General features: G+C 53.6%; 1 protein-coding gene across 1 annotated transcript; it reads left to right on the forward strand.

The window, feature by feature from the left end:
- Positions 1 to 23,454, forward strand: SMPDL3B (sphingomyelin phosphodiesterase acid like 3B). Its single transcript, XM_026516540.4, has 8 exons — positions 1 to 3,165; positions 12,552 to 12,765; positions 15,029 to 15,126; positions 18,702 to 18,845; positions 19,718 to 19,890; positions 20,293 to 20,473; positions 20,561 to 20,694; positions 23,083 to 23,454. Exons 1-8 carry the CDS (start codon positions 3,087 to 3,089, stop codon positions 23,452 to 23,454), a joined length of 1,395 nt encoding a protein of 464 aa, XP_026372325.2. The 5' UTR covers positions 1 to 3,086.
- The last annotated feature ends 641 nt before the right edge of the window (positions 23,455 to 24,095 follow it).

Below are 24,095 nucleotides of genomic sequence, written 5' to 3' on the forward strand. Positions count from 1 at the left end.
TTTGTTCTTTTTTTAAAGAGTTCATTTCTTTATTTAGAGAGAGAAAGTATGAGCAGGGTGAGGGGTAGGGGAAGAGGGAGAGAGAGAGAATCCTTAAGCAGACTCCGAGCTGAGCCGGAGGCAGGGCTCGATCCTACAACCCTGAGATCGTGACCTGAGCCGAAGTCAAGAGTCAGATGCTCAACCGACTGAGAAGCCCAGGTGCCCCCGTGGTTTTCTTTTTGAAAGCCCACTGGCTGAGCTCGTAGGGTTCCAAGGAGCCCGAGGCTCTGCTGCGGCTCTGGCCCCCGGGGCTTCGTCAGGCTGGGAGTCTTGTTGTCGGGTTTGTGCAATGTCCTCTTCTGCTCGATGTAAGCTCTATGGGAGCAGAGGCTTTGTTTTGTTCACCACAAACAGGGCCCGGAAGCTAAGAGACATCCGATACTGACCGAACCCAAGTAAATGTCCAAGGACGTCCTGTCTGAAGGACTGCTCCCTCCTGGAAACAGCCTGGACACGTTCGGTACCCAGCAGCCGGTGTCTGCCGTCGTGGCTGGGCCGGGCTCCGCTCTCTGAGAGGTGCTTCTCCTCCCCACTCCGCGGTCCCTTCTAGGACAGCAGAGGACAAAAGCCCGGAGGTGGCTGTCTTCAAGAAGCCGTGGCCTTCCTGCTGGCCACGTGCTCCCCCAAGGGAAGGGAACCTTTTCCAGCTGTTCGGAGCAGTGTTTTAAAAAAATACGGCGAGAATACAAATTAACACCTCAGCCAGTGCCTCAGCCACCATCTGTTTCATTCTTCCCTCTTACTACTTACTACTTCCCCAGTGTAGACCCTCGCAGCTTTTCACCAGGACTTCTCTGCTTCAGCCTCCTTGCTGGTCTCCCCCAAATCTACCTTCCACAGAGCCAGGGCAGTCTCTCTAAGATGTTAATTGGGCTGTGTCTCTCCCCTAGTGAAGACTCTTCCATGGCTCCCCACAACTCTCAGCTTGGCCTGGCTCCTCCCTGCTTCCCTCTCCCTGAACTCCCCAATCACCCGACACTGCTCCCTGGAATGTTTCAGCATCTCTGTCTTAGCAGGTGGTGCTCCTTCTCCTGGGTCACCTTCTGCCCTATTTCCCCCTTCTCCCGGCTACCTGCTGCTTATACGTCGAGGTCAACCATACAGTTCCTATGCCTCGGGATGCGGTGTAACAGGAACGACACAAGAGCACCCGAGAAGTCTCCTTGCCAACAGAGCAAACCTGAACGTCATCACACCTCTAGGTCTAGCCACCTGTTAATAGGAGATAGGCGGGACAGAGGAACACGTGAAATGACCATCACCAAGAAGCAACCAGCCAAACCCTCCTGATTGTGGGAAATGTAATAGGACAAACAACCAGGTTCCTTTGACAAGAACAAAGGGAAAGCAGGGAGGGAGAGGGTGGTACAGAGTAAGAGTAACTTAACAGACACATCCACGGATTGGAATGTGTGGACCTGAAGTAGGGAAGCTGCAGGGACTCCGTTTTACAAAGTCTCCGTCTCTGCTGTTTTCCTGTTGGGCCCCATTCACTGATATTCTGTGTTTTCCTCTGAATACGCCCAAGATGCTATATTCCCACTTCAAAAGGGAAGCAAGAAAGTTAATCATTCTCGGAGCTTTGTCCTAGGCCCTAAACACCTAATAACACCTAAGAAGAGCCAGATCCCAAACCTGTTCCAGAACATTAGCTTCAAACAAACCTCAGCTGACGCTGGCCTCAGTACTCCCTACCTTCGATAATTTCTGGAATCACACTATTCTTGTTCACCTGACACTTGCCTGTGATTGACCCTACCTTGGATTCCTGGAGGAACACGTACCCTAGACCCTTTTTTTAACAAGAACCCCTAACCCCAAGCAGTGACAAGACTCATCCTCCAATTCCTTTCTGAGTCTCCCAGACACTCTGTCTGCTACTCCCTACCTGTTATTTCATGATTCTGTTTTCACTTTCTCTGGCTCGCATTTGATTTCTATCCTGCGTGAAGCCAACGGTCCTTTTGGCTGGTCTGGTGGGGAAACTTCCCCTGGGTTCTCAGACTCAGCCTGCCTGTATCAGACCCAGTTTGGATCCTGATTTGAATGACCCAAGTGTAAAAAAAATATGAGACGATCGAGACTTGAAACATTGACCACGTTATCTACCTGGTGAGGGTAAGGAATTACTGTTTTACTATTTTGTTAGAAAAAAACCCAGAGTCCTTATCTTCTAGACTATTTGTGGGCAAAACAATATCATCTCTGGAATTTGCCTTAAAATAATCCAGTACAGTTGGGGAGGGGGTACAGGTGAAGTAGGTTGGCCATAAATTCCCAGTCGCTGTAACTAGAGGATGTGGGTGCTGAGGGTTCATGATCTATTCTCTCTACTTCTGTTTCTGTTTGGCAATTTCCATAATAAAAGTAGAGAATTGGCCCATCACCTCCCTTTCCTCAAGGGGTAGATTCCTCCTCCCGGCTTGCCGCCCAGCCTGCAAACGTGCAAACCCGCAAACCTGCAAACGCGCAAAGCCGCAAACCGCAGCCCCTCGGTTTCCCTGTCCCTCTTGAAGGCAGGGGCCGCCCCGAGTCCGCTCTGTCTCCTGGGGACATGGTTCCTGGCATAAATGCATGTGTGACCTTGTCTTGGTTTGCTAAGACAGAGATGCTTGGTTTCCCTTTGATAGCAAAGGCCACAGCCGTTTCATCCAGGCCAGTTTGTCCTGCGGGGGTGGGGCAACGTAAAAGCTCGAGGAAGGTAGATGGTGTTTGCCAGTCAGTGACGGGCTGGGCGAGTTTCCTGAAGAATCCAGTTACCGGCTGGACGGGCGTGCTCTGAGGAACAGGCAGGACGAGCGCTGCTTTCTACCGCAGAGTTCAAAGGCCTGGCTGATGCATCTCCTTGGGCAAGGCCAGCTCACACCCTGCGGGGCAAAGGAAGAAAAGTCAGAGGAGGCAGTGCCTCCGATCGCTGGGCGCACAGGGCAAGAGGCTGGAAAGTTCTTCTCAAGCCCATGGCCACCCGCACCCAGACAGGAAAGCTGCAGAGGCGGCCACAGCTCCAGGAGAAGCCCGTGGCTCCGGCGAAGTGAGCCCCAACGATGAGGCAAGTCCCGACGATGAGGCTGCTGAAGCTCCTCCTTTTCCTGGCCCCCTGGGGAGTCGCCGGAGCCGAACCAGGTAGGCCCCCAAGTGCCTTTGTTTCCTACTATGAACTCGGGACGGGGCTCCTGGAAGCGGCCCACGGAGAGCTGAAAGGGCTGCTAAAAATAGCCAGGCGGGAAGCTGGGGTGGGGGGGGAGCAGTGAGTCTGAAGATCTTAAGGGGAGGCCAGAGCGGGCCGGGGGAGGGGCACTGACTTCGCGAAGACGCGTGTACGTAAGAGCCAGCCTCCGGTAGAGGTTGAAGGTGGCGGGCAGATTCGTGACTTCATCCAGCAAACATTGGTTAAGCGCCTTCTGCATATCACACACTATTCTAAGAACCAGGAATGCGGCAGGAAAGAAAGGAGACAAAGCCCCAGTCCTAGTGAAGCATTCCTTCAACTAGGGAGGAGCAGACCGAAAGGCACTTGAACAAATAGATGGGTGTCACTTCAGGAGTGATAAGCGTTATGGAGAATAATAAAGCAGAAGAAAGGAGTGGGAGTGGGGAGGAGGAACTTACGGTGAGACCAGGGAGTGACATTTCAGTAGAGACCTGAGGCAGAGGGAGGGAGCTGGGTGGACATCCAGGAGAACATTCTAGTAAGAGAGTGCAGAAAGCACACAGGCCCTGTGCCTGACACTCGGAATGCAGGTGAGGACGAGCCCAGGGCCAGAGTGGCTGGAGCAGAGTAGGCAAGGTGAATGGGAGAGACGAAGTTGGGGACCATGGGGGTGGGGCTGGGGGCTGGTGCAGAGGGTGTAGGGACTCAGAGTGGAATGGGACATCATTAGAGGGTTTTAGGCAGAGCCGTGGGGTGATCTGACTCATGTAAGTTTTAAAAGGCCCGCTGAGCTGTGCATTGAGAAGAGACCACAGTGGGCTGAAGGTCAGTGTGCCCGAGACTTGCCTAATCGGAGCACTTGAAGTTCAGCGACCTGGGCGCACCGGGGTGGTTGGTCACCCTGGTAAAGGAGACGCAGCCAAACCCACGGGGGAGACTGTTGTCATCCTCCAGTGAGAGGAGATGGAGTCTCGCCGGGATGATAGGAGCAGGGCTGGTTGGAGACAGTCTGCTTCTGGACAAGACCTGCTGGCAGGTGTGCGGTGACAGGAGGACTCCAGGGTCTTTGCCTCCCGCTGGGAGGACAGAGTTGTCATTGGCTGAGGTGCAGGAGGAGGTGATTAGGGATATGTTCAGTTGGAGATGCCTGTTAGATTTCCATGCGGTGGAAGACGAGTCAGTGGGCAGGCTGGACCTCTGGTTCTCCTTAGAATGCTAGGTTGCCCTTTCCTGGAGTCCTGGGCTGGGACCTGACAGGGGACCCAGCACCGTTTCTGTAGCTGCAGAAATGAGGCTGAACAAGGGAGGGACAGGCTCAGGGCTCTGCTCGTTACTTGTTCTGTGGGGCTCAGTTCTCCCAGGCTGGAGCCCGAAGTGTTGGTGGCCTCTAGTCCTCCCCTGGACACTGCCCAGGAGTGGCTGGGAGCCCATGGCGTGGCCAGGCATCTCAGAGGCCATCGAGGGGGAGCACCGGTGCCTGGGGACAGGAGACAAGAGCATAATGGCCGAGAGGGACTGGGTTCCAAATGCTGTGACCCGAATGTGGAAATGTCACTGGGATGAGCCCTGAGAGTGTGTCTTTCTCCATGAGGGTGACCTGCCTGGCAGAAGGCTGAGTGGCGGTCCTTTCACCCGGGAGGCAGACCCTAGTCCCTGCGGGGGGCCTCCAGGCCCTGCCAGTCTGACTGGAGGGTGGGAATGGTTGAAAAGATCTCCCACCCTCTCACTCTTTCACTTTTAAATATGCTTTCTTGGAAATCCAAGTGCCAGTGGGCACCTGCAGCCCAGAGTCCTAATGGTTAAAAAGGGTCCCCCCTCCCCACAGACGCACTAAGCTGGTCATTGCAGCATTGTTTGTGGTAATAATGGACTAGCTCAGTGGGCTGTGGTACAACCACCTGGTGGAAAACCAAGAACAATGGTGACAATTATTTAGTACTTACTCTGTGCCAGGCACTGCTGAAATTTTTACATCGCACCCTTGCAACAACCTTGTCTAGTAGGGATTATCGAGGTCACTGAGAAGTAAGACACCTTACCCAAGGTTACACATGTAGAAAGTGTCTGAGTCGGGACATGAACCTAGGCTGTACAACTTCACCCTGTTTATAAAATAAATGTCAAAACAAACAAAAGAACGCTGAAGGAAAGAGCCAAGAAGAGCAAACATTTATTTTTGGAGACTTATGATGGGCCAGGCTGGGGCTCATTGCTTGACATCTGCTGTCCTTTCAAAACCCACTTGAAAAATGAAAGAAGAAAAACCTCATTTGTTTTCTATGGTCCCTGTAAAGCAGGCACTATTCCCATTATACCCATTTTGCGGATGAGGCAAATGAGAGTCGAGGAAGCCCAACCCTTGCCCAAGGCCCCCTGGCTAGGAAGTGGCAGGACCAGGTCTGTTCTCAGCTGCCTTACACAGTGTGCCCTTCGAAGGGTCATCTTGGGATGGTGGGGTTTATAGGTACTATTTTTTTCTCTTTTCTCCAAACTTTCTGGAATGTATACATCTATACCTTGAAAACAGAATGAAATTTATTTCTTTTTTTAAATTCAAATTCAATTAATTAAGATACAGTCTATTATTAGTTTCAGAGGTAGAGTTCCGTGATTCATCAGTTGCATGTCACACCCAGTGCTCATGACATCACATGCCCTCCTTCATGCCCTTCCCCCAGTGACCCCCTTTGCTTACCCTCTCCCCTGCAGGCACCCTCAGTTGGTTTCCTATGATTAAGAGTCTCTTATGGTTTGTCTCCCTCTCTGGTTTCATCTTGATAAAAACAAAATTAAATTTTAAAACAATTCCACGGCACCTGTAAGCTTTTCCAGACTCCCAGTCTCTCCTGAAGTGCAGGAGAAGGTTGAGACACCCCATCAGAGAGCAATCCACTTGCTCCGCCTTCAACTGTGGCGTTTCTACTTGCAGCTTCCTTAGCCAAGAGCTTGGGTGGGGTAGCAGCCTGCTGGCTCCCCCTCCGCCCGTCTATGCCCTACGCAGCGCCTGTTATCCTTCAGCTTCTAATTGCACACAGACATCCCTGTCCGTGCGGGTTAGCACGGTAGGCAAACATTTCCCTCAAGAAGAAGCCTAGAGCAGTCTCCGTACTTAACACGGGGGGTCCGTAAATGTTGGCTTGAACCCGGGAACCCTCTGTGTTTTGGAGGGGAGGGCCTCAGTTTGAAAAGGAGGAGGTTATCGCTTAGGGTCAAAAGCAAAGGAGTAAAATAGCGACCGAGCTCGTCTTGTGGTGTGGGTTACACACAACAATAGAGAAAAGTCATGGAATCACAGGGCGTTAGAACTGGCAGGGCCTTCAGATAACTGTGCAGGACTCTCATCTTTCGCTTGAGGAAACAGAGGCTCCCGAAGAGAAGAAAAACTGAGGCCTGGGGGGCAGAGTGGCCCAGGGAATAAGCACTCAGGCTGGCTTGTGAGATGCCACTGGCGCCATGATCCCCATTTTACAGATGAGGAAACTGAGACTCAGCTGGGGAAATCTCTCATTCGAGTTGCCAGTGCCAGTGTGGAGGAGCCAAGATTCAAAACCGAATTTCCCTTAGTCCACGTTCCATGCATGACCTTTCCAAAACGAGCCACTGCCTTAAGCCAGAAAACCTGGGTCCTACCTTTTAATATCTATGTGACCTTGAGTCTCTTTGTCACTATCTATAAAATAGGATAGGGGTAAAGTAAAGGAGAGTTTAAACATGATAGTCAAGTGAGATCACACACATACATTGTCATGTGCTGTAAAAATTTAAAGGACCTTTTTTTTTTTTTAATATCCTAGGTCACACTGCTAGCTAGCGGCAGAGTAAAGTGCATCGTGATCTTTTCTGTTCGGACACGATGTGAATCATGGTCTGCCACTAACTAGGTCACTTTCCTCCTCTGTAAAATGGTACGATACTAGAATGTATGTCATAACTTCGTAGTGAGTAGAGTGCATGGGTAGAGTGCTCGGCACAGCATCCGGCATTCAGTAGGTGCTAAATAAATGGCAGGTGTCTTCCTGCCTTCCTTTTCTTGTCTCCAATCATAAGTAGACTCAGTTTAAGACCTTCTTAGGTTCTAGGAATTATTTTTGCAAGTCTCCCCCCTCCCATCAGGAATCATAGTTAAAGAATCTCACATTATATGATTTTAATACATTTCTAAATGCATTATTGCTTTTAAAATGAATTATTGATTTTGATGGCATTGTTTTTTCCCTGAACTTGGGAGCCAATGCATTTTTTTATAGCTCTCAAAATTTCCATGGGCCTTACAAAGCTACAAGGCCATGGGCCCTATATTTGTTGTCCCTTAGTGGACAAGGGGGCCTGGTAACCTATTTGGTGATTGAAGAGGAAGACCGGGACACTGTTTTGCCTGCCCAGGGATGGGGAGCAGAACTGAGCTCTCAAAATTTAAACTAGAGGGTGGACTGTGCCCACCAGCCCTCTGCTCAGATGGCCATCCAGGAGGAGACAGGATCTGTCTTCACATCGTTCTCAAGTCCTAGCCCCTGGATCTGCACTTTCTCTGCAGAGGACAGCAGCTGAGAGGACGCTGGGGTGACAGGGGAAGGTTGCAGCCACTCCCCCCTTATTTCTTCTCCCTCCCATAGTGAAAGGGGAGCTTGCAGGACCCCGCGGGGATGGGCAGACCTGCTGCTTTGCAATGCTGAATGCCTTGGCGTCCTCTTCCGTTGTCTCAATTAACCCACTCATCGACCCTAAGAGGTAGGGGGCGCTGTTGTCCCCCTTTTGCAAATGAGTAAACTGAGGCTCCTGTTCCCACAGCTAGAGGGCAGTGGAGCTGGAATCCCAACCCAGGTCTGCGCTCTCAACTCCTCACTGTAATTGATACCAAATTTATTTATATTCTCAATAATTAATGAATGATAATGACGGCTAAGATTTGTGTACCTTTTCTTAAAACTGAAGGAACACATGAATACGTTCTTACTGAAAAAGATTCAAGCAGCATGAATATATACACTTTTAATTTAATTTTAAAGATTTTATTTATTTATTTGCCAGAGAGAGAGAGCACAAGCAGGGGGAGTGTCAGGCAGAGGGAGAAGAAGGCTCCCAGCTCAGCAAGGAGCCTGATGCCAGACTCGATCCCAGGACCTTAGGATCATGACCTGAGCTGAAGGCAGATGCTGAACCGACTGAGCCACCCAGGCGTCCCAAGACTCTTAATTTTAATGAGACCCCCAGGTGAGGCCTGCGCACAGGAATGCCTGGGGAAGTCTGGTCTGAGAGTAAAGTGTTGAACTGCCCGATGCCCCACACCTTCCCAGTCTCTCCTGGTCCCAGGGGTAGCTGGCAGGGACAGTGGTGTACTGGGATTCTTCTCTACCAGCCCTTTCTCTTCACTATCTTATTTGCTGCTCTCGGACAAGCAGGCCAGATGTCACACAAGGCTCAGCAAGGCTCAGCAAGGCTCAGCAAGGCTAACGGGCTTGCCAGAATCCTCAGCCAACACACGGAAAAGCCTGGGTTAGAAGCCAGATAACCCACCTCCCTCAGGGTCCTTATACTCACCTCCCTCTCCATGATGTTTTAGAGCTTAATTCCTCACAGTCTGTGACTAATTTCACAGAAGCCTGTGGCTCCCACTGTTTTATGGGAAACATATGTGTTTTATAAAAGCCGTCTTCTGGAGGATCTGAGTCAACACTGTGTCTCAGCTTTGGAGCCAGAGAGGGCTGGGTTTGAACCTCAGTTTCCGCATCTGTGAAATGGGCATAAGGATCCCACCTCACAGAATGGCTGCAAGGATGAAATGAGAGGAGCGTGAAAAGGGCACCTCGCTAACGTTCTTTGAGTGCTTATTAGTCCCATCACCCTCCCCACTGCCCTGCTCATTCACTGAATATATATTTGGGCATCTTTCACCTCCCAGGCACTGTTCTAGGTGCTGAGGACACAGAGATGAGCAAGACAGGCTACACACTCTCAGGGAACCCACATTGTAGACGGGGAAGATGGATGATAAGCAAGTCAACAAGATCATTTCATCATGTGAGAGCACTCTGAAGAAAATAAAACTGAGGGAGGTGATAGCGAGGGACCAGATGTGTGGTGGAGGGTGGAACCTGAGAAAAGGTAGTCAAGGAAGGCTTCTCTGAGGTGGTGACCTATGGGCTGAGGCCTGAATGAGGAGAAAGCAGCCATGCGATCAATGACCTGGGGAAGATCCGGGAAGGCAGCAGAGGAACCAGAAAGAGGCTGTGCAAGGCGGATGAGTGGGGTGAGTCTGTGTGAGGTCTGTGTCGTCTACCGCCACATGAAGACACCAGAGCCCAAGGAGGCCGAGTCCTCTGCTCTCCACGCCATTCTTTCCACTACCCTGGCCTCTCCTGGAGTCAGGACGCTGGGGCGCACACACACACACACACACACGCATACACACACACACACACACACACACACACACACGTCACTAGGAATCCCCGGGGACGCTGGGAGGAGTTTCAGTTCTATACTCTGACTACACTGGAGCTTGTGGGAAGAGAGAAACTGAGCGCCGACGTGTGAGCCCTTGCGCGGTCAAGGAGTTTCTAGAGTGAAGCAACGTTCTTAGAGGGCTGACGTCACAGGGGCAGAACTGCTCCCTCTTTATGGTTAGTTGAGGAAGAACCTGCTTGAAGCAGGGGAATGGTCTTCAGAGGAAGCCAGGGGACCGCACTCCAGAGAGAAGGGCCAAGGGCCTCTCACCCCCTCTGACCGGGTCAGCCGGCTCTCAGGCTTGGAAGCAGGTGCGGCCCCCTTCCAGTCTCCGGGCAGGGGCTCAGCAGAGCCCACCAGCTCGGCCCATATACTAGTTGAAGTGGGGCAGTTAGTTTCTTCGGCTTGGGATTTTGTCTCTGGAGGAGTAATTTCACATATATTGATGACAATTTGTATGACAAGTTTGAATTCCCCCAATTATAAACGAAGACTCTCAGTTTGGGTAAAAGAGAAACACGCAGGCATGGACTGTCTACAAAATGACATATCAAAAATAAAAAGGCACCGGCTTGGGGCCCCGGACTGGCTCAGTCAGTAGAACATCTGACTCTTGACACAGGGTCGTGAGTTCAAACCCTACACTGGGAGTGGAGCCTACTTTCAAAAAAAAAAAAAAAAGGCACTGGGTTTACCGCCTTAGCAATCCCATCTTCCCGGGAGGAAATCGAGAGCCACAGGACCTTCACCATTTACCGTGTGATCTCAGGCATGTTGACCTCCTAGCCTTAGTTTCCTTATCTGCAAAATGCGGATAATGATCAACACAGTTGACCCTTGAACGACACAAGTGTGAACCGCGCAGGTCCACTTATACACAGATTTTTTGATAAATACGGTACTGTGATGTATTTTCTCTTCCTTATGATTTTTTTCTTTTTTTAAAAGATTTTATTTATTTACTAGAGAGAGAGAGAGAGCACAAGCAGGGTGGAGGGGTAGAGGGAGAAGCTGACTCCCCGCTGAGCGGGGAGCCCGATGCAGGACTTGATCCCAGGACCCTGGGATCATGACCTGAACCGAGGGCAGAAGCTTAATCGGCTGAGCCACCCAGGCGCCCCTTTATGATTTTTCTTAATAACATTTTCCTCTAGCTTACTTTATTGTACACAGCATATAATACATATACAAAATATGTGTTAATCGACTATGTTATCAGTAAGAGCTCCGGCAGCAGTAGGCTATTAGTAGGTAAGTTTTGGGGGAGTCATAAGTTATGCACAAATTTTGACTGTGTGGGAGTCGGTGCCCCTGACCCGCATTGTCCGAGGGTCAACTGTACCTCCAAGGCTGCCGAGACTGTGTAACGACCTTGGGAAGGATCATGACTTAATCGGTCATTTGCACGTTAGTGTAATCAAGCTTCTGATCCTTTCCCGGGAGCAGATTTAAATAAGGAGAGGCGAGGAGAAAGAAGTCTTGGAGAGAGGATCGGGGCTGGACTTGAACTTCAGACCTCTTCTAGAGCGACACGATCCTGTGGCTTGGGTGGTGCCCTGGCTATCCACCCCTGAAAGCAACTCTGGGAAGCCGGGGGCTTCCAGACCCAGGTCAGGCTTCCTGGGCTGAGGGCGGGGCTGGGGGTAGGACTGTTGGCACTGAGCAAGACAGGAAAAGGGGGAGGAAGTGACAGCAGCGATGGAGGGTGAGGAAATCCCAGGCCTCACTCACCCTTGTCTTAGCCAAAAACATAGGATTTAGGGGAGAGGCCCAATCTGTTCAGTAAGGCTCGTTGAAACTACTTCTCCAAGGCCCCGTGCTGGGTCCAGATGACAAACCCACCTCATGTGGCCTCTTTCTTTGTTGAGATTCCTTTCTCTCGATCACACCAAGATATTTTTTTTTAAGATTTTATTTATTTATTTGACAGAGACAGCCAGTGAGAGAGGGAACACAAGCAGGGGGAGTGGGAGAGGAAGAAGCAGGCTCCTAGCGGAGGAGCCTGATGTGGGACTCGATCTCAGAACGCTGGGATCACGCCCTGAGCCGAAGGCAGACGCTTAACGACTGCGCCACCCAGGCGCCCCAAGAGATTTTTTTTTTTTTTAAGATTTTATTTTTAAGTAATCTTTACACCCAACATGGGGCTTGAACCCAAACCCTGAGATCAAGAGCGGCACACTCCTCCGACTGAGTCAGCCAGGTGCTCCTCATGCCAAGAGATTCTTGACGTTTCAGCCAGCCTTGGTTGGAAGCTGAGACCAGTTTCATGGACCACCTCGGCAAACAGGACGGCTCCCAGCTGCATCCAGAATCACCAGCCACTACACACAAGAAGTTCAGCCTCATCTGAAGTTGCATCCCCTCTTCCTGTCCAGTCCTCTTGAACCCCGTCTCCACACGTACTCCCCAGGCTTTTACTGGTGTTAATGCACAAGATCTTACAGTGCAATTGGTGGTGTAAGCTTCTCCCAGGTCAGATTGTTGTATGTATTTCCCTGGAGGCTGAGAAGCTCTGGGCTCAGAGAAGTGAAACAACTCACCCAAGGTCACACAGCCTGCATGTGGCTCCAGAGCCTGAGTGCTTAACCCTGACACTTCCCAAACTTTGCTTTCAAACAAGCATTCTGCTTAGAAATCTCCCCCGCTCCCACCCCCCTGCTGCTGCTGGGTCCCCTGAGGTGAGGAAATAGGGAGGGTCAAAGGTCACGGGTCAGGGACAGAGCCAAGCTTTTTCTCTGTTCCTCTCAGTGCCTCCCTGGGCAAAGTGAGACCTGTGGCTCGGTCTCTGTGAACCCTGGCTTCACATTTGCAGCCTGCTCTCTCCCAGCCCGGACTCCCCCTTCCCTGGGCTTCCTCCCCATCCCCGCTCAGGGAGGTACCAGCATCAAAGAGGGTCTCCTTTCTCCTGCAGGGAAGTTCTGGCACATCTCTGACCTGCACCTTGACCCTGACTACAAGGTATCTGAAGACCCCCTCCAGGTGTGCCCGTCAGCTGGCTCCCAGCCAGTGCCCAACGCAGGCCCCTGGGGCGACTACCTCTGCGACTCTCCCTGGGTCCTCATCAACTCCTCCATCTACGCCATGAAGGAGATCGAGCCGGAGCCAGACTTCATCCTCTGGACGGGGTGAGAGCAGTCACAAAAGCTCCCCTTCACTGGGCTGCTGCTGTGTCACCCGCGGACCTGGCACCGTCCCCACGCTAGCTCCCCTAGTCCTCACACTGGCCCTGATTCAGAGAGGAAGGACCTGAAGCTCCAGGGACACAACCTGCCCAAGGAGCTGTGCGCCTGGCTGGTCCCACAGTCTGGGCCCTTGACTCTGTGTCTCCTAGCCCTAGCAGAACACAGCTCTCTTTGAGCCTGGGGACACAGTCATGGCACGTCTGGGTATGTGGAGAACTCCCGGATTTTATTTTATTTTTAAAGATTTCTTTATTTATTTGAGAGAGAGAGAGAGGGAGAACAGGGGAGGGGCAGAGGCAGAGGAAGAGGGAGAAACCCCAGCAGACTCCCTGTTAAGTACAGAGCCCAACAAGGGGCTCGATCCCATGACCCTGAGCTGAAGTCAAGAGCCAGAGGCTTAACAGACTATGCCATCCAGATGCCCTGAGAACTCCCAGATTTTAAGTCAGGGGGATGAACACTGGGGCCACTCCCACCAGGGTCTAGGGTTCCACATGCAGGGAGGGAAGAAGGTAGGGGGGCGGAAAGTGGTCCTGGCTTTGGGACCCAGTGTCCTGGCTGCCCTGGCCCTGGGGAGTTCTCACAGGTCACAGCACTGCTCTGCCTGAGGATAGCCTGGGGGCAGGGGTGATTTCTATTCAGCCAGACGCCATGTCTGCTTCTCATCCAAGGATACTGCTGTGAGCCCTCTGACTTCCCCAGAACCGGCTGTCCTTGCCAGCCGTGGTCCACCCCTCACTCACGGGCTCCTTTCTCCCTCCCTCGGGGGAGCAGCATGTCTTGGGCTCAGCCCTGGGTAGACACTGGAGAACCAAGATGAGAGAAACCCAGACTGGCCTTCAGGGAGCTCCCCGTCTTGTGGGTGAGGCAGACGAGTCCACTGGCCAGTGTATCGCAAGCAGGAGAGAGGGTCACTGGGGGATGCGGGAGCCTTATAGGGTGCCTGACTCCATTTCACAGGAAGTGGTAACCAGGGAGCTGGTGAGGAGGGGGGCCAGCGCTCAGGCTTCCTGCTCCGTCTTCTTGCCTCAACCGACACATGCTTACGCAGACTCTGCCACCTCTGTGCCTTGTTTCTTTATCTGTCAAATAGGACTAACAACAGAACCCACGTTGGAGGCCTGTCAGGGAGAACAAATTAGGGAATGTGGGCACGACACACAGAAAGTCCCTGCGAGGGTGAGCTGCTAGTAACAGTATCGCTACCATTATGCTAATTAACTTCCCTGGGGAGTACTGAGGGAGCAGCCGCCTCACCCCATCACCCCATCGGGTCCAGCTTTAGATTCTTGGGGCTCCCACCCCTCCCCTAGCCCTGCCTTTCCCCTTTCTTCTGCCCTGCTCCCTGACCTTGCTGTGCATTTTTTAAAGTAGGCTGTATGCCCAGCGTGGAGCCCAACGTGGGACTTGAACTCATGACCCTGAGATCAAGACCTGAGCTGAGATCAAGAGTCAATGCTTAACTGACTGAGCCATCCAGGCGCCCCCTTTCTAAGTTGGATCCAGGAATTTAGGTCGGCCGAACGGGGGACTAAACGGTCCTAGGGCAGGTCCTGGATCTGCTGTAGAGATGAACTCTAAACTCCGATGCCAGCTCCCAACTCCTTGGAACCCTTGGGGAACGGAGCAGGACTCAGAGATGGCTCTTCGACCCCAAGTTCCCTGGGGACTTGCAGATGGGACTTGAACCCCCAAGCTTTCCTCTTAACATAATAATATTGGTTACGGCCTAGCAGCTACTATTCTGCCTCTTATTTTACTTTATTTTATTTTTATGTATTTTTTTAAAAAGAAAGGAGAAGAGTTTTATTGGAGCCCAAGTTAGGACAGCTGCCCAGGAAATATGCTCTTTATGAGGAAGAAAGTGGCCCCACTCGTCTACATTTTATGTATATAATTGTCCCCGCTTTGTTAAAGTCTCAGAAATACTCTAGGAGTTGGTACCATTATTTCCCTATTTTACAGAGGAGATAATGGAGGCTCAGAGAGGTTAAGCAGCCAGCCCAGGGACCCACAGCAGGTCACCGGCAGAGCCCAGGTTTCAACTCTGGCCTGTGTAACTCCCGGCTCCAGCCTGGCCCTTCCCACGCAGGGGATGTCGAGGGCCAGCTCCACGGCCTGTTTCCTCATGACTGAGCTGTCCCTTCCTTTTCTCGGGCCCCCTCCTGAGCTGCCCGCCCCAAACTGGCTCGGTGGTGTTTTGCAGGGATGACACACCTCACGTGCCCGACGAGAGGCTGGGAGAAGCCTCCGTGCTGGGGATCGTGGAGCGCCTGACCAGGCTTATCAGGGGGGTCTTTCCAGGTAAGCCTCTGCCCCCGGGCCCGGCAGCATTGCCTGAAGCCCAGGCCGTGTCTGGCCCCGGGGGTGGAACAGCAGCAGCAGCAAGATGTGGAGGAAACGACCTTGCACCATGGACGATGCTGGCTGCTGGCCAGGTCTCATAGCGCCGATCGATCGCGTCTTCCCTTCCAACAACCCCTGGAGGAACGCGAGCCATTGCTGGCCTGTTTACACTGAATCCTATTAACGGAAATGCCTGACATTTCGCTGCCTGTTTTACAGCCACTCACGGCCCCTTCTCGGGGCGTCTGCAGTTTATATACAGGCATCGTTCCCGGTAGGTCTCCCGGGGACTCGCCAGTAGCCCTCTGTCCTGCTGTGGCCCCAGAGCTGCCCTCCACCGCCCTCAAGCCATCCTGGCTACCAGGGCCTCTGGGAGAGGCTGATTTCCAGCCCAGGGGCTGTTCTTGGTGCTTCCAAGGCCTTGAGAGCCCCAGAGAGCAGGCAGAGCCCCTGAGTGGTTATGGCAGCAGTCCCATGGGACACGACAAGGAGAATGGGATCCGCAGACCCCACCTAACGGCCCCCAAAAATGTCTTTAAGCAGGCTGTGCCAAAACAAGGGGCTGGGGACCAAATCAGGCTCTCAGGCTGCCAGCTGGGGACCCGTCCGGGCAGCCCGCTAGCCCCCACCCCCACCTCCTTCGGGTTCTGGAACAGCTGCTTCCTCTACAGGTCTTAGACGCGGATCCCCAGGCTCCAGCTATGGATCGGTGATAATAACAATAAATATTAGCAATATTAGCAGCAGCAGTAACTGCACGTAGCTCTGTACCGAGGCGAAGTGTCAGGCCCTGCTCTGACCCGCGCCCTAGCTCACTCACTGCTGTGACACTCCTGGGGAGGAGTGAGTACTATTACTACTGCAATTCTGCTGGGGGGAGATGCGTGCCCTGGAGTCAGGGTAACCGGTCAAGGGCATGTGGAAGGGCGGGGACACAAATCCTGGTGTGAGCACCACTGTGACCCACCGCTCCCGACGCCACTCCAGGAGGGGCCGTCAGCTGCTGTCACAGTCTCACCTCTGTCCTCCAGGCAGCCTCCTTTCCCACCTCCTCCCCTCAGCGGGAGTCATTTCACGAACAGTTGTCTGGACGTGGAGATAAGGCACCCGATGGCTCAAAGCTAGTCAGTTCCTAGCGAGGGGATTCCAACTCAGATCCGACTCCGAGCACTCTTTCCTCTGCTCCACAGGGGCCTCTGGAATAAAAATGAAATAATGGACAAGAAAATGCTTTACAGGGGCGTCGGGGTGGCTCAGTTGGTTAGGCGTCTGCCTTTAGCTCAGGTCATGATCCCGGAGTCCTGGGATTGAGCCCCGCGTCAGGCTGCCTGCTCCGTGGGGAGCCTGCCTCTCCCTCTCCCTCTGCCACTCCCCCTACTTGTGCTCTCTCTCTGTCAAATAAATAAATAAAATATTTAAAAAAAGAGAAAATGCTTTACAACTATGAGCTCACATACCAGTGTAAATGAGAAGATCCCCTCGTTTGTAACACACTTGCGCATTTATTGAATTCCCTAATACCCGAGATGCCGTAGGCTGTGAGATGCATTATTTTCTGTATTGCTAAGAAAAAATGCTGTTGGAGTATGGCAGCGCTCTCTCATGGCCTCCATGATAAACCACACCCCACCCGGAAAGATGTGAAAATAAGAACATATTAGAAGAATTGAAAGGAGACACGAACTTAATATGAGAATTATAGCAACACAGGTCAAGCAGAACACTCTCCATTTTATAGATAAAAAAGCCGAAGCACAGAGAAGTCAGGCAAATTGCTGGAGAGGAGGAAGGGACCGAAGCTCGAGATTTTGGGTCCACATTATGTGTCATGTGTTCTTCCTGCTACGTGCCACCCGTGTTCCCCATCAGAGTCACTGTGAACGCTGGCTCGTCTTCTCCAGCACGGCTGAGCGGTGAACGCAGGTGAACGCAGGTGAACGCAGGTCCTGCTCCCAGCTCAGGCTCTGCCACTTCCGACTGGGCCACGCCCTGGAGACTTCACTTCCTGTCTGCACAAAATGACGAAAACCATGGTACCTGCCCAGAAGGTTGTTGTGAGGATTGAGTAAAGTAATCCACTCATCTAGTCAACAAATATTTATCGAGTATCTACTAGGAGTGAGATACCATTCTCAGAGTAGGGAGCTTGGCCGGGAACTAGACGCCAGCTGGTGTCCTCATGGAGCTTATGCTTGTAAGGGGCTTCTCCCAGTGCCCGGCACTAACAGGCAGCAGAAAAGGGGAGAAATTCCCTCCCTTCTCATCTGTCCTAGGAATTCCCAGGGGTTTGTGTTTTTTCTAAATGGATCTTTTTTTTTTTAAGATTTATTTATTTGTTTTAGGGAAGGAGGGGCAGAGGGAGAGGGAGAGAATCTCAAGCAGACTCCCCGTTGAGTGTGACCCCAAGATCATGACCTGAGCCTGAGCTGAATCAAGAGTCAAACTCTTAACCGACCGAGCCACCCAGCTGCCCCTCTAAAAGGATTCTTGATGACTGCCGGCATTTATGTTGAAGGGGTGAGGTTTTTCCAGGCAGTTACAGAGGTGGCTTCTGGTTGGCAAACAATTCCTGATGGGGATCTTACAACCTCCTCCTTCTGTGGAGCTTTCTTGTGGGCTCTACAGGGCAAAAAGTTTGTGAAAACATCTTCCCCAGTGGGAATCAGAGGCTCCCCCCTCCCCCCTCATTGGTTCAAGGTCACTCACTCCCTGGGGAATGCCAAGCTCCTGTAAGGGCAAAACCCTGCCCTGAGTTCAGAGGAGTTTTTGTTTCTCTAACACATTTATTGAGCAACTAGTACTTGTCAGACACAGACGTAAACTAAAAGCAGGAATGAGGCTACTCAAGAGGAGGAAACGCATCTGATGGGCTCCCTTCCCCAAGGAGTCATTCACAAGCCGCTTCCTCCTAGAACACCCCACCCCACCCCCATTGTACACTTCCACAGCAAGTGGCTCTTCCCTTTTTTTGTGGCAGTCCTCCCACCTCGAATTACTCAATACCTGTCAACCCCACTGCACTGCAAGGCCCCTGGGACTGGGACTGGACGCTCGGTTCCCGGGTCTACATGTTGGCCCACACGAGGCGTTCAATGCACACCTGTTGAATCACGGAATGCATGACTGCTAAGGCTCCCAGAGTGAACCAGACCCCTTCCCTAACAGTTAGTAGACCTGGAATGGACAAGAACAAGAAACACTACATTACCAAGGGCCTCATAAGGGATGGGAAGTTTATTTAGATCCTCTGGCTTTCTTCTTCTCGTCCTCGGATGCTTCCTTCCAACCAGGAAACTCTTTACTGGGAGTGGGGTTAGGAACTGGGATTGGAGAACTCGCTACTCTTCCTTCCCAGGTCTGAGCAATGTTCTACCAGATTCTATTGAATGCTGTTTTCTGCTTATCTCTGTATTTCCCTCATCCATGCTACAGCTCTTCCCCATGGGCTCTGACAGCCAGTGGCAGGCTGAAAGGTACCCACTCCGCCGAGTGCTTTCACATAAATATGTTTATATGTCTGTTTTTCCTCCCAGATACGAAAGTCTACGCTGCTTTGGGAAATCATGACTTTCACCCCAAAAACCAGTTACCGGCAGGGAGCAACAACATCTACAATCAGGTAGCAGAACTGTGGAGACCCTGGCTCAGTAACGATTCCATCGCTCTCTTCAAAGAAGGTACTAGCACCATTTAGCAAGTATAAGCTCTTCCTTGTGTGCCGAGGTCTGATCGAATTTTTGCCCTCACCACGACCCCAGGAAATAGTACTCATTTTATCCCCATTTTACAGATAAGGAGACAGAGGCTTGAAGATGTCGAGTCCCTTGGCCAAGATCAGCCAGCTTAGAGGTGGCCGACTTGAGAGCAGAATCCGGGGCTGACTCTACTGCCCATGCTCTCAACGGCTCTAATGGGAACCCTAAGTGACCGTTTCCTGAGCACTTACTGGGGTCCAGGCACTCCTGTCAGCACGCTCCAAGACTGAAACAAGAAAGGGGCAGTGACCTTGGCACCACTGGCCTCTTGGGCCGGATAGTTGCTCGTGGGGGCCGTGCCGTGCACTGTAGGGTGTCGGCCGCATCCACGGTCACACCCTCCATTGCCGTAACCCAGATGTCTCCAGACGCTGCCAAACGTTCCCCAGGGACAAAATCAGCGGCTGAGAACCGCTGATCCACAGACACAGCCAGCCCCTTGAAGGTGACCCTGGCCTACTCTCTTCCCTGTCCTCAGTCCCCACGGGTCACACCCAACCAGAAACCCACTGATTTAGTCCACAGAGCTCAGCTTCCGGGACAGACAGTTGAGTGAACAGGGTTGACAGTGGGTCTGGAGGAGCGAAGGCGTCTTGCCCTTCTTCACAGTCAAAATGCTCCCAAGCTGCACAGCCGATCAGCGCGGGGCCAGGCCCGGAGCCCTTGGTCGGCTCTCCAGGGCCCTCCTACGGGAAGGGGGGAAGGGAGGACGCAAGGGCAGGAGCAGGTGGGAGCGAGGGGGAGGGGCACGGAGGCAGGGGACCCTTCTGACGCTGCCTGGCTGTGCCCCTCAGGTGCCTTCTACTCGGAGAAGTTGCCGGGGCCGAGTGGGGCCGGGCGGATGGTGGTCCTCAACACCAATCTGTACTACAGCACCAACAATCGGACGGCCGGCGTGGCGGACCCCGGCCAGCAGTTCCGCTGGCTCGAGGACGTGCTGACCGGTGCATCCCGTGCGAAGGAGATGGTAAGGGCTCGACCTCCCCCACCTCTCTGGGGTCCCTTCCTGAACAAGGCTCCCACCTCGGCACAAACTCAGCCACTCGCTCGAGGGGCCCACATCACCAACGGTCCTTCATCACAGCCCCAGGAGGGGGCTTCTTCCATCCTCACCACAGTGGGGGAGAAAGAGGCGGGTTCTGGGGGGGGGGGACAGGCTTAGCACGCGCGAAGGCACGGAGGTGGGCAACACCTGGTAAAATCATCGCTGGTCCTCAGAGGGCTGGCATGTGCCTGGGGGGGGGGCTTGGCGGGGAGGGGGCTTGGATCCTGTCTGCTAGCCTCTGGGGAGAGGGGCAGGTGTTGAGAGGTGGAGGTGAGGGGTCAGGGAGGGCATCCTGAGCCCCTCCTGGGCACCCCTTCCTTGCAGGTGTACATTATTGGCCACGTGCCCCCGGGCTTCTTCGAGAAGACGCGGAACAAAGCGTGGTTCCGGAAGGGCTTCAATGAGGAGTACCTGAAGGTGGTCCGGAAGCACCATCGAGTCATCGCAGGGCAGTTCTTCGGACACCACCACACCGACAGCTTCCGGATGTTCTACGATGATGCAGGTACTCGCCGCGGAGGACAGCTGCCAGCCCACCCCCCTCCTCCTCTTGCCGGCCTCTCTCTCAGTCCCACGGTCTCTCTCTTGAAAGGTGCCCCCATCAGTGTCATGTTCCTGACACCTGGAGTCACCCCATGGAAAACCACCTTACCTGGAGTGGTCAACGGGGCCAACAATCCAGGCATCCGGGTATTTGAATACGACCGAGCCACACTGAGCCTGCAGGTCAGGAGCCCTGGGTCTGCTGGGGCCGGAGGGGGAGGGTGGGGAGGGACCTGAACGTATCGCCGCCTCACCTTGCAGCTAATCCACCCTCTTCTAGAGCTCAGGTTCCCGTGAGCCTCTCCAAGTCCTGCAACCAAGTCGGGTCAATTCTTTGTCCCCAAATCTCCCTTCGCCCTAGATCATAGCCTCCTGCCTGGCTTCCTACCTCTAGCCCTGACCTGCTGTAGCGCGTCTGCTATGTGCTGCGGAAGCATCACAAACCTTCAGTGGCTCCCCAGTGCCCACAAGATAAGCTGGATCTCTTTGGCCTGGTGTTCAAGGCCTCCCGCAGTGTGACCTCATGCCCATTGCCCACCTCATGCCTACACCAACTAGGCCTCAGCCAAAGCAGGCCCCTGACTCATCGAGCTACCCCTCATCTCCCGGGATGGGCTTGTGATTGTTGAAACAGCAAAGAAACGGTATTCCTTAATTTATTCAACAAAATGTACTAAGCACCTACCGTGAGCCGGGCCCTATGTTGAGCTCAGGAGATACGCAGGTCAACGGTGACAAAGTCACTTTTCTCCTGGAACTGACGTTCTCACAGGAGACACACAATAAATAATAAGGAACGTTAAGTATGGCGTGGCGAGAAGAGGTAAGGACAAAGCAGGGTGAGGGGACAGGTGTGCCCGTTGTCTGGTGTGTGTGCACATGCACGTACATGCTGTGAGGTAGGCGGGACAGAAGTGTCGCTGATAGGGTGACATCTGATTTCTGAGTAAATTGAGGGAGGGAGCCACGCGGGCATCCGGGGAGGGCGGAGGACAGAGCACGTCAGAGGCCCTGGGCGGGACTGTGCTTGGCATGTCAGGGAAGAGCAAGGAGGTCCTCAGAGGCCCTGGGCAGGACTGTGCTTGGCATGTCAGGGAAGAGCAAGGAGGTCCGTGGCTGCAGAGGAAGGCCCAAGGGGAGGGGGAGGGTGGAAGGGACGAGGTCAGATCGCGTCAGCTGTGATTCGACTCTGGATCTGGAGGGTTTGGGGCAGAAGAATTAAATATTCTGACTCTGAATTTTACAACACCCCACCTGCTATGCAGAGAACAGGCTGTAGGGGGCAAGGGCAGAAACGGGGATGGGGGAGGGTGAGTGAGGAGGTGACCATGATAACCACTGAGAGGTGACGGTGTCGTGGCCCAGGGTGTGGCAGAGGCCCCAGATCCTGGATGTCTGCTGAAGGCGGAGAAGACAGGATATCTGCTGGGCTGGATGGGGAGGGTGTGAGAGAAAGAGAGGAGTCAAGGCTTTGGCCTCAGTGCCTAGAGCGGTGAAGCTGCCCTTGACTGAACTTGGACCATGTGGGAGGAGCGGGTTTCAGAGGGAAGATCAGAGGTCTGGTTTGGGACCTGTAAACTTGGGGAGTCTGAATGGTTGTCCTAGTGAAATGCCCAGGGACGAGGCAGCTGGGTATTCACGTTGGAGGCCCAGGGAGAGGTGAGTGTAGAGATTGAATCGGTGATGGAGAGAGGACATTTAAAACCAGCGACTGGACGAGATAACCTAGGTCCTTGACTCTAGAGTAAGTGTGCACGGAGAGGAGGTCTGAGGTTTTTCAAGAGGGTGGCCTGTTGTCCACATGGACACTCAGAGGGCCTTAGCAGAGGAATGATCGGCTGGCTCCCTACAGCCTCCCCCCCCCCAACATGCCTTCTCAGGGAAGGAGTCAGACAGGCCTGGGTTTGAATCTGGCTCCATCACTCACGAGATTTTTGATCCCTTCCCGCCTCTGCTCCTCTGTCAAATGGGAGTAACAGTCCGTCACAGGGGTTTAAGAGGACCAAATGAAATCACATAACGTGCCTGGGGGGAAGCTGCCCTCCATCCACAGCGGCTCCTCCTGCCCCACTTCCAGTGACCTGAGGCAGGTCCACAGATTAAAGTGGAAAGCATGGGACAGATAAGCCTTTCCAGATTCTAGTTCTGAAGATGCATCTGATCCTAGGAGTTTTGGTGTATCCCAAACCCTCGTCAACCACAATTCCATAACCTCTTTCAGCCAGCACTCCATGCCACTTCTTTAAGTCGCTTTTTATCCTGGGACAGAAGATTCATAGGGTTGACAACCTGGATTCCAAACCCGCCTCTGCCACTAAACACGTGTAGGACCCTGGACAATGAATTAACCTCTTTAGGACTCAGTGTCCTCATCTGTGCAATGGGGGTAATAAGTGCAGTTACCTCATGAGCCTACCAGGCACACTCCGTAAGCAGGAAACGCTCACGAATCGCAGTCATTGCTAGAGCTATAAAGAATCTGGGGGGGCAAATGCAAGGTGTAGAATGCGGGGGAGGGGGGTGGAAGCTGCCGGCCGCTCACGGCCTGCTCTCCTCGTGCGCTCTCTCCAGGACATGGTGACCTACTTCGTGAACCTGAGCCAGGCGAACGCGCAGGGGACCCCGCTTTGGGAGCTCGAGTACCGGCTCACCGAGGCCTACGGGGTGCCCGACGCAGGCCCCCGCTCCCTGCACGCGGCGCTGGGCCGCATCGCCGACGACCCCCGCGCGCTGCAGCGCTACTACGTCTACAACTCGGTCAGCTACGACCGCGAGGCCTGCGGCCAGGCTTGCCGCGCCGAGCACGTGTGCGCGCTGCGCGAGGTGGCCTTCGACGCGTACGCCTCCTGCCTGCGCGCCCCCGGCGCCGCGCCCGCGCCCGCGCCCGGGCTCGCGCTCCTGCTCGCGCCGCTGCTGGGCCTGCGCGCGCTGCTCGCGCCCTGAGCTCGGGCGCCCGCGGGCGCTTCCCCGCGGAGACGCGCCGCCGCAGCTGCCCGGCGTCCGCAGCGGGAACCGGCGTGGAGCGGCGGGATCAGGAAATGAAGCACCACTTTCCCGCACCCCAGCGCATTTTCTCCCCCAAGTTTCATCCAAAACACAAAGCTCCTCGAGCATCTTATTCTGTGCGTTTCTCCTTTTCATACGTAAATAATGTTTACTACAACTCCCGCACGGAGTCACTGAACAGTTATTAAACGTCCTCCCCCACCCGGGCCTCTGCATTTGGAGTAAAACGAGCCGCCAGGAAGAGGCGCCGTGTAGATCCCGTGCCCTCGTTCACCCCTGCCCTCGCCCGCACTCGAGGCACACTGAGCGCGAAGTCCCGCAATCGGGGATCAGAACGGGCCTTTTTGGTTTGCAACAACGCGGATGTGAGGAGCTGTGATCCTATAGCCCCGGCGCTACTCCCTGGGCCATTTCCGTCGTCGCGGGCCTTCTTTTGCCTCAATTGCCAAGCGAGGCAATCAGAGGTCAGCCGAGCTAAGTAAGGGCAGTGTGGCCGCGCCGGTCCGTCGTCGGGCCTAGCGGTCCCCGGGGCTCAGCGCGGCTGCGTGCGGGGACCCTGCGCGGTTGCGGGGCCGCAG

Source organism: Ursus arctos, unplaced genomic scaffold (assembly GCF_023065955.2).
Source record: "Ursus arctos isolate Adak ecotype North America unplaced genomic scaffold, UrsArc2.0 scaffold_32, whole genome shotgun sequence".
Taxonomy (NCBI): Eukaryota; Metazoa; Chordata; class Mammalia; order Carnivora; family Ursidae; genus Ursus; species Ursus arctos.

Excerpts from the sequence above, each read along its gene's own strand:
- SMPDL3B (XM_026516540.4), top strand. The coding sequence starts at position 3,087 with ATGAGGCAAGTCCCGACGATGAGGCTGCTGAAGCTCCTCCTTTTCCTG. Across the intron at positions 18,846-19,717 it reads CATCGCTCTCTTCAAAGAAG|GTGCCTTCTACTCGGAGAAG; the intron begins GTACTAGCACCA and ends TGTGCCCCTCAG. Across the intron at positions 20,474-20,560 it reads GATGTTCTACGATGATGCAG|GTGCCCCCATCAGTGTCATG; the intron begins GTACTCGCCGCG and ends CTCTCTTGAAAG.